Source organism: Centroberyx gerrardi, chromosome 3 (assembly GCF_048128805.1).
Source record: "Centroberyx gerrardi isolate f3 chromosome 3, fCenGer3.hap1.cur.20231027, whole genome shotgun sequence".
In the NCBI taxonomy this organism is placed as follows: Eukaryota; Metazoa; Chordata; class Actinopteri; order Beryciformes; family Berycidae; genus Centroberyx; species Centroberyx gerrardi.
In genome coordinates this window covers 28,266,060-28,283,320 of record NC_135999.1, presented here as the reverse complement: position 1 = coordinate 28,283,320, position 17,261 = coordinate 28,266,060, and the positions used below count along the sequence as shown (strand labels likewise).

Here is a 17,261-nt window from a genome sequence, read left to right as displayed (position 1 = left end):
CATCATAGAAGAGGCAGCTCCACCCACAGTAATCTCAATAGACCAGAATGCAATGCAGCAACAAGTGTTTTGTGTTTTGAGTATGGGACTCTCACTTTTTCTCGACATGCTCAGATATTGCTATCACTCTCTCCACCTATATGTGAAACCCATAGCTGAATACAACAAGTTCATGCCCGTTCTCTGGGGAGTTGTCAAAAGGCATTCTGGGAAACGTAGGAAATCTTTAATTTAAGCAGATTTAGATGAGGCAGGTTGGGGGAAATTAGCTCAACAAAAAACAGTATTGAAGAGTGGATTTTTCAAAATTAATGCTTTTTTTTTAACTGATTTTAGTGAAAGCCTCTCTTTCTGTGTGTGTCTCCAGGGCGGTCTCCGTGGCGACGAGCCTGAGACAACTCTGACAGCCTTCGTCGTCATAGCGCTGGCTGAGGCCAAAGAGGCAGGGATCCTCTGTACTGGAGACACTGATGTGGAGGTAACACACACAGAAAAATCACCAGTGTTAGTTTAACTCTGAGAGTGTAAAAATCAAGTTAATCAAGTCGAGTTAAACACTTTTGATAGTTTTGAACAGCTGCCCCAGTCATTCTTGAACCCTGTTAACTTAAGTTCATGTCTAGTAGTTTTATTACTTATCTTATTGGCTTTTATTGACTATTGTTTTATTGTTTGTAAAGCACTTTGTAACCTTGTTTTGAAAAGTTCACAATCATAATCAATCATTATTATATTATTATCAACAGTAGTAGTAGGGGTAGTAGTAGCAGTAAGGCAAGGGATGTTTATTTATATAGCACATTTTATACACGTCGGCAATTCAAAGTGCTTTGCATAAATAAAAGAAAAATAAAGACATAGGTAAAAAAAAAAGTGAAAGTGCATTAAAATCACATTTAAAAAGACGAGATAAAAGATAAAAAAGATAAAGATATAAAAGATTTTTAAAAAAGTAGTAGGGATTGTAGTAGCAATAATAACTTTTTTTTAATAATAACTGTATTTGTATAGCACTTTTCTAAAAACAATGTTTACAAAGTGCTTTACATACAATAAAACACAAAAAAACAGTGATGTAAACGTACCACAATTAAATAAAATACAGTTAGATAAAGAAAGTATGGAAAAAAGAAAATCAACAAGTGCTCATGGGTTGCAGTAAAAAGTAAATGCAATCTGGGCAAACCAAATAATAATAAAAAATTTTTAAAAAAAGATAGTCGTAATAGTAGTAATAATAGTAGCAGTACTAACAGTAGTAACAGTAACTGACGCAGTAGTAACACTAGTAGTAGTAAGTATACCATGTGTTTTCTGCAGGATGCCACCCGTAAGGCCGCCAGCTACCTGCAGGCGGCGCTGTCGAGGCCGCTGAGGAGGCCGTACACTGTGGCCATCTCCTCCTACGCTCTGGCTCTGCTGGGGAACGATCCACACTTCGACCCGATACCTGCCTTACTCAGAGCTGCATCTCCAGGTATCTGTTTACTCTGCATCTTTTCACTTGGGAAATGAAGAGGATACGACCTGTAAAGATGTATTTTGTCAATCAAGGACTTAAGGTACCTACTGTCCTTTAAAAGCTACCATAACCTGTGGTAAAAAAAAAAGGCAATTCTCTGTTATCTGTTGCTCTGGTAGAGGAGATTGGAGAATTGCATTTTACACTTTTATCCACTTTTAGCACATAAACAAATGCAAACAAAGCAGATTCTGACAATACATGAAAAACTAGTACTGTCACTCACTTGTGTATCGCCGTCTTTATGTTTATTCAACCTTTCAGTTCGAACAAGTGGAACACCGAAATCCGGACTGAAGAATTTCAGTTGTTCAAAGTTCAACATCCCTTTAAGTTGCACAGGATCTCTCTCTCTCTCTCTCTCTCTCTCTCTCTCTGTCTTCAAAGGTAGATTGATGGTAGTTAGAGCCAAATATGAGTCTTTTACTTTGGTTTTTGTAAACGTATATGCTCCAAATGTAGGGCCTGACAGAGTTCAGTTTTTAACTGACCTCAGTGTGGTATTAAATGGGCCTGAAGAGGTTTTATTTCTGGGAGGGGATTTTAACTGCGCAGGAAATGATAATGTAAACAGGAATCATATTGAACCCCATGCTGCCTCCAGACGTGCAATCAAGCAGCTGACAGAATCTCATAGTTTAGTTGATGTATGGAGAGAGATGCATAAGGAAGATAGACAGTACACGTGGGTTCATAGAGAAAACTCTTTTACTATGGCACGATTAGATCGTTTTTATTCTTTTAAGTATCATTTTTAAAGAATGCAGGATTATGCCTGTAGGCTTCTCAGATCACTCCATGGTAACATGCAATGTTTTTATTGCAAAAGTCAAACAAAAGTCTGCTTACTGGCATTTTAACACTGCTCTGTTATTAGATGCACATTTTAAAGAAACTTTTATATTTTTTTGGAAAATTTTTAAAACTAGGAAAAGTGAGTTTACATCATTGAAACAGTGGTGGGATTGTGGGAAGGTACAGATTAAGCAGCTTTGTCAACAGTACACTTTCAATGTCTCTCGTGACATCACCAAATCTAGAGGGATCTAGAGATTGAAATAGTGGAGCTTTAGAGTTCTGCAGAGTCCACAGGAAATCGAGGCTGCTTTGAAGACCTCAAATCCAAAAAAGCCTTGCTGGCTGATCTGCTGGGCGCTAAAGCACAGGGGGCGTTGGTCTGGTCTTGCTTTCAGAGCGCTGCTCTGATGGACTCACCCTCAAAGTTTTTCTTCAGCCTGGAAAAGAAGAACGAGCAGAACAGGTTCATCCATGCTCTGAGATCGACTACAGGACAGCTGCTGACTGAAGCCAGTGAGATCCGGCAGAGAGCTGTGGACTTTTACTCTCTTCTGTACAGCAGTGAGTACAATGAGGATGAAGGGGCGTTTGATTCTTTCTGCAGTGGGCTGCCCAGAGTCTCAGAGGAGACCAACAAGGAGTTGGGGGGTCCCGCCGGAGTTCTACAAGGCTTTATGGACCGAACTGTGTGATGACGTCACTGAAGTCTTCACTGAATGTCTTAATGACTCGTCTTTGCCCCAGAGCTGCAGGAGAGCAGTTCTGATGTTGTTGCCGAAAAAAGGCAACCTACAAGATATAAAGAACTGGCGTCCGGTCTCTCTGCTGTGTGCGGATTACAAGCTGCTCTCCAGAGTCCTGTCCAACAGACTGAAGAAGGTGATGGATCAGGTCATCCACCGGACCCAAACCTACTGTGTGCCCGGCAGGTCCATTGTTGACAATGTGTCACTAATTCGGGATGTTTTGGAAGTCTCTGGTTCATTGGGCTTTGATGCTGGTCTGGTTTCTTTGGACCAGGAAAAGGCATTTGACCGGGTTGAGCACCAATACCTTTGGAAAGTGTTAGAAAGGTTTGGCCTCAGCCCTGGACTTATTGCCAAGATTAAGGTTCTGTACGAAGATATTGAGAGTGTACTGAAAATGAATGGTGTTTTGTGTAAACCTTTCAAAGCATCTAGAGGTATATGCTCTATGCACTTTCAATTGAACCCATGTTGCACAATTGTAGCGATACCATGGAGACATTTGCAGAAAGCCCACAACCTTTCTGTTGTCTTCTTGAATCAACACCAAATGGCCTATCACAACAAGTGGCCATAAAGGTGTCGAATGGACACAGTCCATGGCTCAAGGAGTTGAGTCTATGCCAGCCAGAGATGTCTCCACAGGACAGCTCAGGAAATTAACGACAGGATACCAACCCGGCGAAGAGCTTTGAAAATCACACATTCCACAATTAACGACCTTTATCTTTCAGCCATCAGGAGGAGAAGGACTCAAGAACTCAGGAATACTAATGAACTATACAATCACACATCCATACTTCTCACACATCTGAATATAGGGAATCACCCTCCTTTCTTCATTTGGAGTACCAGACTGTTCTGTTTAATCAGAAGGGACAGTCACCATTGGGTGAGAACGGGAATACACACCGTGTCAATACGAAGGAACCAATGACTGCTGTTGACACTATCCAGAGTCTCATCACTACCCCCTTTCTAAATCAGGACAGTCATAAATCTCTTCCCTTTTCACATTCCTTTAAAACCTACTTTCAACTATATTTTCCCAATGTCTTTAATGGATCTATTTTGTAGTTTGAAGTATACTAGATGTGTTGACTATAGGCCCATATATATGTTGAAGATGTTCAATAGCTAAAGTTACATGCACAGACCATGATGCGTTAAATGATTGAAGTGTATCAGATATTCATCCAGAGACACTCTCCTATTTTCATGGTCCTACACTGCCACCTTGTGGTCATTTATAGCGACGACAGGTCCGTATAAAATGTCAGTGCGTCCAAATGTCTTAAATGTTTAAATTGTTTTTCTCATATTGATCACAAAGTTAGAGACACAAGTCACATATACGAGTTAACTTGATGAAGACTTTATAGCCACAGATTGTACCAGGAAGGTTTATTTGATGTCCTTGTATTGATGTGCTAGCTATAGAAGTTTGAATGTAAGTTGACAGGTTTTTATTATTTCGATCAATTGACAATAGTAATTGGTGGAGATGTAAAATACCGACATATTATTTTAAAAGGAATCTTTATTAAGATCACTTAGTAATAGATCCCAAAATAAAATAGACTAGAGGAATGATTCCTCTTGCATTCCTTTCCCCCCTCCCTCTCGGTTCGGGGTGAAATCTTCTCAAACAAAGAAATTAATTAGTAAACAGAAAAAGAGCGCGAAGCGTGATTTGCATGGCAAACCACGCCTGAGAATTCAAAGAGCTATAAAATGTTCTTATCTGGGTTTTCAGACAGTTCAACATTCCGCCCTCACCAAGAAACCTGCTGAAGCCAAGATCAACAATTTAGCTACAATTCGACCTTAGCTGAAACTTAAGAGTTTGAACCTGGAGTTAGAGACGTCTTCTCCAGATGAACTTAAGAATCGCGTACAAGAAGTTTGAACCTCGCCTCTAATAGTCAAGAAGTTATCAACACTCGGCCAAGCGAAGATCATTTTCGAAGCTATTTAGGAACGAGATAATTTAGTTTTATAACAGTTAGAAGAGCTAGAAACGTCAACTCTTCCAAGACCAGCAGTCAAACACTGATGCAACATCGCCGCAGTGTTCCACATCCAGAGAGGCCTGTTGTCTACAGCTGTGAAAAGCCGGTAGCGCTGCTTGCCTCGACGTGACGATAACACATCAGAGACCAGCTGTTCCAGCGTCTGCCGTTGCCAGGTAACCGGCCAAGCCGAGCCCGTCTCTCCGAGCTCAGCTGGACCAGACAACCCGACCCGGCAGGACTTCTCAACTGAACAAAGTAGGCTCTGATTATCCACGTCTTTACTGCTGAGAGTTGATGCAACAGCTTAGATTCAAATTACTTAAATAGATCAGGAAAAGTTAGGCTTTTATAGTCTAGTTGCCCCGTAGCTTTCCGCCTCGTTTCTCTGGTTGATTGATCCATACATACCTCCATTTACTGCTGCCAATTCTTATTCCCATACTTCATTATCATTTCCCTTTCATTCTTAATATGTTTCATTTCATTCCATGTCTATTTTTAGTCTATAGTTTCCGTGCTTCATTCTGGTGATCAATATACGTGCCTTATATTGCTTATCTCATTGAATTTGTTATGCTTGTATAGTTAAATAAATATTCCCATTTATTACAGAGAAGTTGTTATGTGTTTCCTTACTTGCAGAGTAAAGTAATCCCTGTATTGAAAAGATTTCACGATCTTTAGACTGATGACTGATTAGTATAAGTAAAGGTCCTTCATCTACGAAGGTGGTGCCCCCTACGAGTGTAAATTGATATCTTTATCAAAGTTTCATATTTTCATGCCTTTACTAAATTCTAGATTTGATAATTTCGACTCTACACGCTACACAATTTTCGCTCTTATATTGATTTTAACACACGAGTTGTTTTATCTGCGTACACAGACAATATTGTTGTCATTGTAAAAAATCAAGATGATGTAAATTTGGTTGGAAAGATTGTAAAAAGATTTGGAAAACTTCCGGCCGCTAAAGTAAACCGCTTTGGCGGTTGGAAGGTGGTCTGCAGGTCTCCCTCAGCTGCCAGGAGGGCTAATTTGGAAGAGGAGGTGTTTCAAGTATGCATGTATGGAACCCCCCGCTGGATTGCTAAAAAAAAAGTGCAGTCTATTCTGGTGAACTTTTTTTGGGATAAACTACACTGGTACCACAGAGTGTACTATACCTACCAAAAGAGGAGGGAGGGCAGGGTTTAGTGCATCTAGAGAGCAGAGTAGCAGCTTTTAGACTACAGTTCATACAGCGTTACCTCACAGGGACTGATGCTGTGCTGTGGAGACCTCTCATGAGCACTATTTTAAGGTACAGGGCTTGGGTTTAGACGCCTCTTTGTTTTTAACAGACTGTGTTTTTAAGAGTGTGCATGACCTGCCACTTTTTTATCAAGGACTAGAGCCTGGAATCTTTTTAAGTGGTGCAGACTGGAGCCTACAGCATCAGTGTTTTGGCTCCTGGAGGAGCCTCTAATCCACGGGGCCAGGTTGGACATTCAGGATGACAGCAAACCCGGTCTCACCCGGAGGCTATGCTCAGCTGGAACTGTTAAATTGAAGCACATAGTGGATGCTGCAGGTCTGAGGCTTCATGACACAAAACTACTACTGAGGAGCTGGACATGCTGCAGGACTATGCTGTCGGGACTGAGACTCCTGATAATGGAGATCCTTTTCCCTGAGTTGGGTCTCAAAATGGACCAGACTGGACTCTGCTGGACCAGACTGGACTTTGCTGGTCTCTAATTCAGCTGCTAAAATGGACCTTTACATGTTAAATGGGAAAGTCTTGTACAAGTGTTGTGTTGTAGCCTTGAACAAAAGAATGTTGAATGAGAGAAAGTACACTGTATGGAGAACAAAGTTATGATTGTAGGCCAATGTGGAGGGTGCTATATAAAGCCCCACTGAACAAAAGGTCAGGTGACCTGCAGTGGAGGATCCTGCAGGGAGCGCTGGTAGTCAACAATTTAATTTCAAAAATAAATCCAACTGTATCTGTTAAGTGTCCTTTCTGTCAGTCGCCAGAGACTATTTTTCATTGTTATATAGAATGTGAAAGACTTCAGGTGCTTTTTGAAGCTCTACAAACTGTTTTCTCACACCGTAATGAGAAATGGACTGAAATTGTTTTTATTTTTGGCGCTGGGTACAAGAGGAAAGATGCAGAAAAGTGGCAACTTCTAAATTTTGTAGTGGGACAAGCTAAACTATCGATCTATAAAAATAGGAAAAGGCGAATTGAAAATGGTTCAGGGGCAGATTTACTTCCTTTGTTCATTGCACTGGTTAAAGCGAGAGTCCGAGTGGATTTCAGATTATTTTCCCTAATGAAGAATTTAGATGAGTTTATTTCACAGTGGTGTTTCACTACAGCCATTTCTTCAGTCATTGCAGGGGAATTGGTCTTTAATTCTGTATTTGCATAGGTTTTTTAAATCCTTTTGGAGTCTGTGATCTCTCCTTTGGTTTGTGTGTGATAAATGTGTCCTGATTGATTAATTTTTTATTTGTAAATAAAGGATTTTTTTTTTAAATAAAAAAAATCTCTCTCTCTCTCTCTCTCTCTCTCTCTCTCTCTCTCTCTCTCTCTCTCTCTCTCTCTCTCTCTCTCTCTCTCTCTCTCTCTCTCTCTCTCTCTCTCCCCTCCAGGTGGTAGCCAGTGGCCTGAGCCATTGGCTACAGAAAACCCCCTGTTCACCCTGGAGGCGACCGGCTACGCCCTGCTGGCCCTGGTGAAGAGCGGGCGGCTGCAAGAGGCTGCAGCACCCTTCAAATGGCTGAACAGCCAGCGGAGGAGAGGAGGAGGCTTCGGTTCCACTCAGGTACCAGCAGGGGGCGTTGGGTAGCCGAGCTGGAAGCTGCAGCTCAGACAACTTGTTATTGTCTCTTCAAGTTCATTCATGTTCATTGTGCTCTAGGCTTGGATTAGTGTGTAATGCCTTAAGCCTCATCCACAATTGACTATTCTGTTACATCATGATATGGCGGAAGTCCACTCCACACCCTGCGATCAACATGAAAAGTTGATCAGTTCTTCCTTGGCGCATAACCAACCTTCATACCAAGTTGTGGACAAATCTCTGCCCAACTTTTTGAGACATCCTGCTAACAGTCGGAAGGACAGACAACCACGCAGATGTGGGTGAAAACATTACCTCCTCAGCCATTCTGAATTCTTAATAAAAATGTCTGATGATTTGGTGACAGTGATATCGTAACGTAGGTGGTCACCTGTGTGTGATCGGCTAATACTTTGCTTTAATGAATGTATTTTTTAAATGTTTTGCAAACAACATAAATAGTGTTTACACTCAAAGAGCAATTTTAGTCAAGATGAGACCGAGCGTCCGTTGGAGGAAAACTGCGCTACGTAACGACACGGAAAAGCGGACAGATGTGACGTACGTAGATTGTGACAGATTAAATATATTGTGACAGATTCAGTTGCGAATGAGGCGTTATGCAGTGATTCACAAAGTGGGTGCCAAGGACTTTTGGGGTCCCTTAAAGGAATAGGTCACCCAAAAACGATGTACTCATTAGGGCTGAACAATTAATCGAAATTTTATCGGAATCGCAATATGGCCTACTGCAATTTTCAAATCGCAGGAGGCACAATATTTGTTAAAGACGAAATGTGTGTCAAAATACCATTTTAAATTAAACATTGTCGTGCTGCAGAGATGTCCTGGCCTACACATCATATTCTACAGACTTAAGAAAACATCTTTGTTTGGTACAGATCCCCGCAAAAATCACACCATAATCATTTTAATACGTTTTTCAATGAAAATGAGAATAATGATGTAAAAATTATCATTCCCTCTAATATCGCAAATCATATCGCAATTGCAATATCAGTCAAAATAATCGCAATTAGATATTTTTTCAAAATCGTTCAGCCCTAGTACTCAGTTCGTATGTCAATATAACACACAGCGAGATCCGTAGCAGCCCTCTCCAAAACACCTGGAGTGAATGGTGACCGCTTCTTTAAAATTCCAAAATGACTCCGAACAGCATCATCCAAGTGTTCTGAAACCAAATGATTGCCCCTCCAGTCCACCATGGTGGTGCTCCAGGCCCTGTCAGAGTACCTGGTCCAGAAACCCCCTCCACAGGACCTCAGCCTGCAGGTGGACCTCAGGGTTGCGGGGCGCAGTGACGCCCGCTACCATTTTGACCCCAAGACCTCCTACGCAGCTCGCTCCACCAAGGTAAGAGAGGTGAAACTCAGTGTGAAATCTGCCTCAGCCAAAGACTTTTATAAGTGTTTTACAGAAAACAAACCACACAGAAGTAGATAAAAAATTCACAACATCACAAACTCCAAGGAATGGGGCCAGAGCGTGTGTGTGTGTGTGTGTGTATGAATGAATGAATATTTGTTGCCCTCATCCTGCATGCGTTCAAAAACTTCTTTGTAGTTGAAGACCAATTGAAGACAATTTCCAATAAATAAGTTGGAGGTCGCAGGTACCTTAACATCTCTCTGTTCACTTGTATTTCAGTTACAATTTCTTCTTCTCTGGTGTTTTTTTGTAGGTGGCCCTGGACCAGAAGTTTGAAGTGGAGGCTCGGGGAAACGGACAGGGAATACTGGAGGTTTGACCACATGACCACCTCTATACATGATTATTGAGCACTGCTGTTGCAAAAAAAAAAAAAAAACACAAAAAACAAAACTTGCAACTCCAAGTTTTGGTTTTCATGTCCTCAACAGGTAGAGCCAGTTTCATGACTCAGGAGCTCATGAAATCCTTTAAAAACCTATGACAAATATTCAAAAATGCTTGATTGTTAATGTGAAAATGAGGCATTTTTTTTACAATTTCCTGAAAAGCTGATTTTTTTTTTTTGACCATATAAGTTTTTTATCCAACAGCAGCATTATAATTCTTGGATGGGTGTTATTTTCAGCTCTACCAATACTGATTGATGCTAACCTTTTTCTCTCGGGCGTCTCACTGTCTCACTTCCTGATCCTGTGAACTTTGACCCCAGATCGTGACCTACTACAACCAGCTGCATGAGGTGGACGAGAAAAGACCCTGCAAGGACTTTGAGCTCAGCGTCACTATTGAAGAATCCAGCGGTAGCTCCAACTCTCACACTGCCTCATGTCACAGTGATATGTCACATGATCTCTCATATGATGAAGCCTGTCTGGCTTTGTTTTTTTCTGCTCTCTTAAAGTCAAGGTACTTTTACTTACAAAGACGAGGAATTATAGACGAAAACCTCTTTGATATTCATAAGGAAACATAATGTAACATAATGTAAAACAAGATAAAGTATAATTTATAACATAAAACATAACATAACATAAAGTAAAACATAAACAGATGAAAATTATAAGGTAACATAATGTAAAACATAATGTGAAACAACGTAAAACATAACGTAAAAAAATGTAAAACAAATGTCTAATGTAACAAGAATGTAGCAACATAAACAATGAAAACTTCTTTGATTATAACGTATAACAAGGTGAAATATAAAATAACGTATAACATAATGTAACATAACATCATATAACACAAAACATAACATAATGATAACGTATAACAACGTTTAGCGTAACGTAACATTGTAGAACAATATAACACAACTTATAACAACATAAAGATATTTTGTGTTTTCCTCCCATAACAGAGATGCCTCTAGCAGATGTGGAGAAGTCCTACCAGATCACCATCAAAGTGAGGTGAGTTGTTGTTTCCATGACTCTTTCTTGTTTGTGTGTTTTGTTCAAACTTTATTTAAATGGAGAAAGAGTAGATTTTCAAATGACTGTTGGTTGAACGTTTTAGAACATAATTTCGCCGAATAGTATTTTTATTGATAGAAGAGAACATACCGGAGGGATACCATTTAGGAGAGATGGTTCCTGTTTGGGAGACCGGATCTCCTTTTTATTTTTAAATATTAATTTTAGTGTAAACCAAGAATAGAAATGCAAAATGACGACTGACCAGTTACTGCTTCATTGTCTTAAAAGCGGGATCTGATGATGAATCTGTTCACAAACTTGTCAAATGTCAATTTCATTCAAACGTTACAAACTCGTCCAGCTGCATCCGATTTTGGTGATTAGTTTATATTCTGGTTTTCATGGTGGTCAAGTACCAAATAACCCCCATGTTAAAACTAAGCGGAATATTGCTTTAAAAACATTACACTGATTGTTCTGATGGGGATGCTATAAATAAAACTAAATTTTAAACTTTGAAAAGCCAGAACTGCTACACCGTTTGTTCAATTTTGACGAAACATATTTTTTTGAGTTTGAGTATTTACGCGACCTATTCTCATGCCCAAACAGTCCAGTCCAATCAGTATGGTGAACATGAACAGTTTTCTTCCCATGCTGTTCTATTGACAATGAATAGGAGACCTGACTGCCTCTTCATGCATGTTGTTCCTCTCAGGTTTAGTATCCCAACTCATCGCTAGGGATGGGATGATACGCTTATCTCACGATACGATTCTATATGCAATATGGGGTTCGTGATTCAATACAACCACGATGCGATGGACTAAATAAAAGTTCAATAACAACAAAGTCTGACTGTACAGAACTACGTTTATTTCTGAGGCACAAATCTTTTTATTTTTCTGCCCCACGATATGTATTGTCACATTTTTGGCTTGCGATATATTGAATTTCGATGTATCGTCCCATCTCTAATCATCGCTGTTCCCTTCCTCTCCCACAGGGCTTTAGGACCCAGAGATGTCAGGATGGTGGTTCTGGATATCAACCTGCCGACCGGCTTCACCCCAGAAAACTCTGACCTGGAGATGGTAATCAACACCTGCCACTAGTGCTCACATAGTAGGAATGCTTATAGGAGGTAAACCAGGTGACTTGGACATAAACCACATCCAGCATTAGCTTTAGATCCTCATTGATGTTACATCCAGAGGGTTGGTATAAGCAAAAAACAAAATCTTATAGAAAATGCACAAAAAAACAGGAGAATGCTTCAGTGTTTCATTAACAATTAAACCATGTTGGGTTGTTTTTGAACTTTTGGAGAAAAACACTGGAATTGTAAATTAAAGGGGTATTAAGTAATCTGTGACCTTTCCATTGGGTGGGGAGTTTTTGTTCCAAAAAGTACGGATTGGAAAGTGAGATCTGAAAATCAGAATTATCAAAACCTGGTCATTGGTATTGATCAATAATCCTATCAACTCCCCGCAGATATGTTATTTTCCTTTTGTGCTATGGATCAGGAAAAATCAGTCTTACTGTCCCTTTAAACTAGCGGTTTATGAGAAGTATACCAAGCGTGATGTTGACTTGCAAAACTGATTCTGTGTGTGTGTGTGTGTGTGTGTGTGTGTGTGTGTGTGTGTGTGTGTGTGTGTCCAGCTGTCCAACTCGGTGGACCGTTACATCAGTAACTTCCAGATCGTTGACAACCTGAGTGACAGAGGCTCCCTGATCCTGCACCTCTTCAAGGTAACAACATGTTACAACGTGTTACAACGCGTTACAACGCGTTACAACGCGTTATAACATGTTACAACATGTTACAACATGTAACATGTTATAACATGTTATAATACTAACAGCTTTATCTGTGAAACTGTGGACTCTGCTTCATGTTCTTCACGACAAACTGGAATATAAATCAGACTTCGTGTCTATTTGTGTCTCTACTGCATTCTGCTGTGCTCTACTTTGTTCTGCTCTACACTCTATTCACCTTTGCTCGCTTCTGTCCTACTCTATTCTACTTTACTGCCCTGCTCTATTTTGCTCTACTCTGTGTCCTACTTTACTCTGCTCAACTTTTTTCTATTCTATTCTATTCTACTTTGCCCTACTCTACTCTGTTCTACTTTACTGTACTGTCTTCTGCCCTACTCTACTTTGCTCTACTCTATTGTGTCATACTCTCTTCTACCCTACCCAATTATACTCTACACTATTCTGTTCTGCTCTACTCATCTCTACTCTACTCTTTTCTGATCTATGATGTTCTACTCTGCTGACTCTACTTTCCTCTGTGGGACTTTATTCTTCTCTGTTCTGGTCTCTCCTCTCCTCTGTTCTGTTCTACTCTACTATCCTCTACTATACTTTACTCTGTTTAACTTACTTTTCTACTCTGCCCTGTTCTGCTCAACTCTGTTCTACTCTACGATTTTCCAATTCTGCTGTTCTCTATAGTATTCCACACTGCTCTATCCTTCCCTATTCTACTCTACTGTACTGTACTCTACTCTACTCTACTCTACTCTACTCTACTCTACCCTCAGGTGTCTCACAAAGAGCCAGAGATCCTGATCTTCAGGCTTCAGCAGAGCTTTAAGGTCGGCCTCCTGCAGCCTTCCTCAGTCACTGTCTATGAGTATTACAACCCAGGTAGGAAAACACACAGAATCAACTTTGAAATATTCACTGATAAATGTCAGGAAAGGTTTTTTTGGGGGTTTTTTTGCTAATAAAAGGCAGCATAATATGGATGCAAACCACCCTTGAAATGCAAGGAGAAGAAGTTTGTGTTGATCTAAAGTTAAAATATTCAACTTTTTGCCTTGAGGCAGGAAGTGTATTGTTAGTCCCGCCAACTTCCTCCTCAGCTGGTCGGGTTCCCACCACTGGCCACGCCCACAGAAAATGCTTTACACCCCAAACTGTCCCAAATATCATTGACAAAGAAAAAGACAATTTGAGGAAATAGGGGGATTCAGGCATAATATAATGTATGATATATGTATATATAATAATCTAGAATATATCCTCTTCATTCATTGTAACTTTAATGTAAATGTTGTGGTGTCAAGCTTATTGTCCCTCTCTCTCTCTAACTCTCTCTCTGTGTCTCTGCCTCTCTCTCTCTCTCTCTCTCTGTCTCTTTCTCTCTAACTCTCTCTCTGTGTCTCTCTCTCTCTCTCTCTCTCTCTCTCTCTCTCTCTCTCTAACTCTCTCTCTGTCTCTGACTCTCTCTCTCTCTCTCTGTGTCTCTTTCTCTCTCTCTCTCTCTCTCTAACTCTCTCTCTCTCTCTCTCTCTCTCTCTCTCTCTCTCTCTCTCTCAGATCATCGCTGCAGTCGTACCTACACGCCCAGCGAGGACAAGGAGGAGCTCGCTCAGATCTGCAGGGGCAACGTCTGCCGCTGCACGCAGGGTGAGGGCATGCACGTGCCTGTGTGTGTGTGTGTGTGTGTGTGTGTGTGTGTGCATGACAGAGTTTTAACTCTGTCTGTAATGTCTAGGTGACTGTTGCATCTCCAAGAACGACAGCCAAATCTCCAGCCAAACAAGAGAGACGTTCGCCTGCGAGAGTTTACACCACGGTACAATACACTCTCACTCACCACACACACACACACACACACACACACACACACACACACACACACACACATCGGCACAGACATTGAATATAAACTCTGAAACATAGCCCAGTATAGACATCCTGTATGTTACATTTATTGACCTATACTACTGATACCAAGAAAGATGAAGTAGGCTAGAAGAAGGGGAAAAAAGAGGAGAAATAAAAATAAGACATGAATTGAAAACAGAGGAATTAAAGAGGAATTAAACCACATTTCAACTACAGTGAAATAGGTCAAATTGTGTTTTAGGATGTGATTTAAAAAATGACGCCAGTTTTCTTGTTCCTGTCCTCCAGTCTTCCAGGTGAAGGTGCTGAGTGTCACCCAGAGTTACTATGACCAGTACAAGATGGAGATCACACAGGTGATCAAGCTGGGTGAGTCAGTGGGAATGGACACACGGACACACACACACACACACACACACACACACTAGTGATGTTGTTTCTGATGTTTATATCTTCTCACTTCTTCTTATCTCACACACACACTCCATGTAATTGTTGGTTGTTCAACATTCACATTGTTCAACTTTCAACCATATCGATGAGAGCCACTTTACACACGTACACACTTCTTGTGCCTTGCTCTCCACATTCTCTCCTCGCTCTTTCTTTGTACCGCTCTCTCAATTTTCAATTTAAATTTCTATATTGGCGTTATACCTAACAGACACAGTATTATCGGAGCGGCTTGCAAAATGTCAAAATACACAACAAACAACAGTTCATTCATTCACACTAGGATTTGACCAATATGGGCTTTTGAAAGTCGATGCTGATACCAATATGTATGTATTGAAGCTGCTGATATACGATATTTTGTGCTAATATTCAGTATCTTTAAATTTAAACAACAACATAAGATTCAATGTTTCCCTAGAATTTTCTTCTTGTCGGGTGGAAAAGCCTCTGAAACAGGATTTAGAACCATCATGGGACACTAAAACTCTCCACTGAAACCCAGACCAATAAAATCACCTATCACCTATTTTATATGCTATTCAATGGTCGGTAAACTCTGGGATACTTAAGGCTTTTAAATGAAGAACTAATAAAAAAAACAAACATTGGTCAATTAAATTAATAAAAGAAAGAACAAAGAAAATCAGATTTCACTACACATTTTTCAGATTGTTTTTATGTAGCTGCGGTTAAGGAGGAACCTCCATCATATCGGCAGTGGACGACATAACTGGAAATATCTGATATTTAATAAGGCCAATATGAGCCCAATATACTGTATCCTCAAAGCTATCTATCAGCCTGACCCTAATTCACACTTCATTGATTTTAGTGTTCATACAGTTGTAAATAATTCTAAATCTCTCCTTCCCTCCGCCCAGGCGTGGAGGCTGAGGTGGAGGAGGGCCAGAAGAGGCTTTTTATGTCTCATGGAGGCTGCAGAGACGGCCTCAACCTGCAGCTGGGCTCCCAGTACCTCGTCATCGGCCCCAAAGAGGACCAGTGGACCATAGACAGCAACACCAACAGGTAAGGAGGATAAGTGACAGGGATCAGAAAATTCTCATTCAGATATGAGATATCCCATTGGTTTACACTTTTGAATGATCCCTCCCTCCTTTATGTCCCGCCCCAACATCCTGTTTCAACACCCACCCAACACCCCCACCCCCTCCTGTGCCCTTGAGTGACAATAACATGTAATTCACACAAATGATAAAGTCACATTTTCACGATAGAGAGGAGTAAGGGGGCGATCACACCGAGAAGCATCGCTACAGGCGCAGCCGCGTCAAAAACGCCTCGGCAGACCGCGTCGGGCAAAACAGCTGAGGAGCAAAGCTGCGTGTACGACCGGGTTAAAGACCACTAATATCAGCTTTTCATGTGTTTGCCACTGTCCCGCCGTTCCCACCACATCAAACCGCATCAAAACAGGAAGGAAAGCCCGCCTTCTGCTTGATTTGATTGGCTGCCTGGCCCAAATATGACATTTACAAGCGGTGCGACTCCGCGCCTTGCGCTGAAAAGTTGAGAATATTTAAACTTTTATGCGCTAGAAAAACGTGACGCGCGTCGCAAGAGAAGAGCGCACGCCAGGCACGCCGTACCATAGGAAAAGAATGGTTTTGGTGGCGACGCGTTTCTAGCGACACTTCTCGGTGTGATCGCCCCCTATATCAACTAAATAGAGCTCCTATATGACACAGTAAACATAAACACAAGAGATCATGGCCATTACAGTGATCTGATCTCTTAAAATCCATTTTTTTGAATCAAGGACCTTGGAAATGAATCTGTCCTCCCTTCTCTCTTCCTGTCCGTCAGGTTCATCTACATGTTGGGTAAGAACACCTGGGTGGAGCGCTGGCCTTCGTCTGCAGAGTGCTCCAGCAACTCCAGCCTCCTGGCTAAATGCACGGCGCTGGGGCAATTAGGCTGCCAATAAACTGTCTGTCAACGCCTGCAGGCTGTAGAGGCTGAGCATCGCCATTTTGGATCGAAACCTCTCTGTGCCATTTTGTTGCGAGAGTGACAAACAAATCAATTCTAGACACAAAGATTCAGAGATCATTTTGAATTAATTCTGTAGTAAAGACGTTTGAAATCTCGAGGCTCTAAAAGATTTTGTTGTGTTGTCATCATTAAAAAGAACTATTAAGAAACTATTGCTTGTTATAGCAGTAATACCCAAGAGGGCGTTCTCCACTGATGCAATTGGTGTGAGGTGGAACTGAGTACCAGCAGCAGCACTAAAGTGCAAATAATCACAGTTAGGAACATCCTGAAGGGTATTATAGCTTTTATAGAACGGTTATAGTATTTATAACCATTCTAAAAAGCAAGTGGACTGTCGAAGA

The 17,261-nt window shown here is 40.9% G+C and overlaps 1 protein-coding gene across 1 annotated transcript in view; it reads left to right on the top strand.

The window, feature by feature from the left end:
- The window catches only part of LOC139923298 (venom factor-like), a 47,119-nt gene extending 30,242 nt beyond the window's left edge, over positions 1-16,877 (top strand). Inside the window, 16 exon segments of the mRNA XM_078282557.1 lie at positions 368-478; positions 1,321-1,477; positions 7,728-7,900; positions 9,140-9,295; positions 9,624-9,683; positions 10,083-10,173; positions 10,734-10,785; positions 11,798-11,885; positions 12,460-12,549; positions 13,353-13,458; positions 14,134-14,223; positions 14,312-14,392; positions 14,734-14,814; positions 15,783-15,930; positions 16,729-16,837; positions 16,839-16,877. Coding sequence (XP_078138683.1) covers positions 368-478; positions 1,321-1,477; positions 7,728-7,900; positions 9,140-9,295; positions 9,624-9,683; positions 10,083-10,173; positions 10,734-10,785; positions 11,798-11,885; positions 12,460-12,549; positions 13,353-13,458; positions 14,134-14,223; positions 14,312-14,392; positions 14,734-14,814; positions 15,783-15,930; positions 16,729-16,837; positions 16,839-16,877 — 1,632 coding nt within the window.
- Positions 16,878-17,261: the final 384 nt, after the last annotated feature.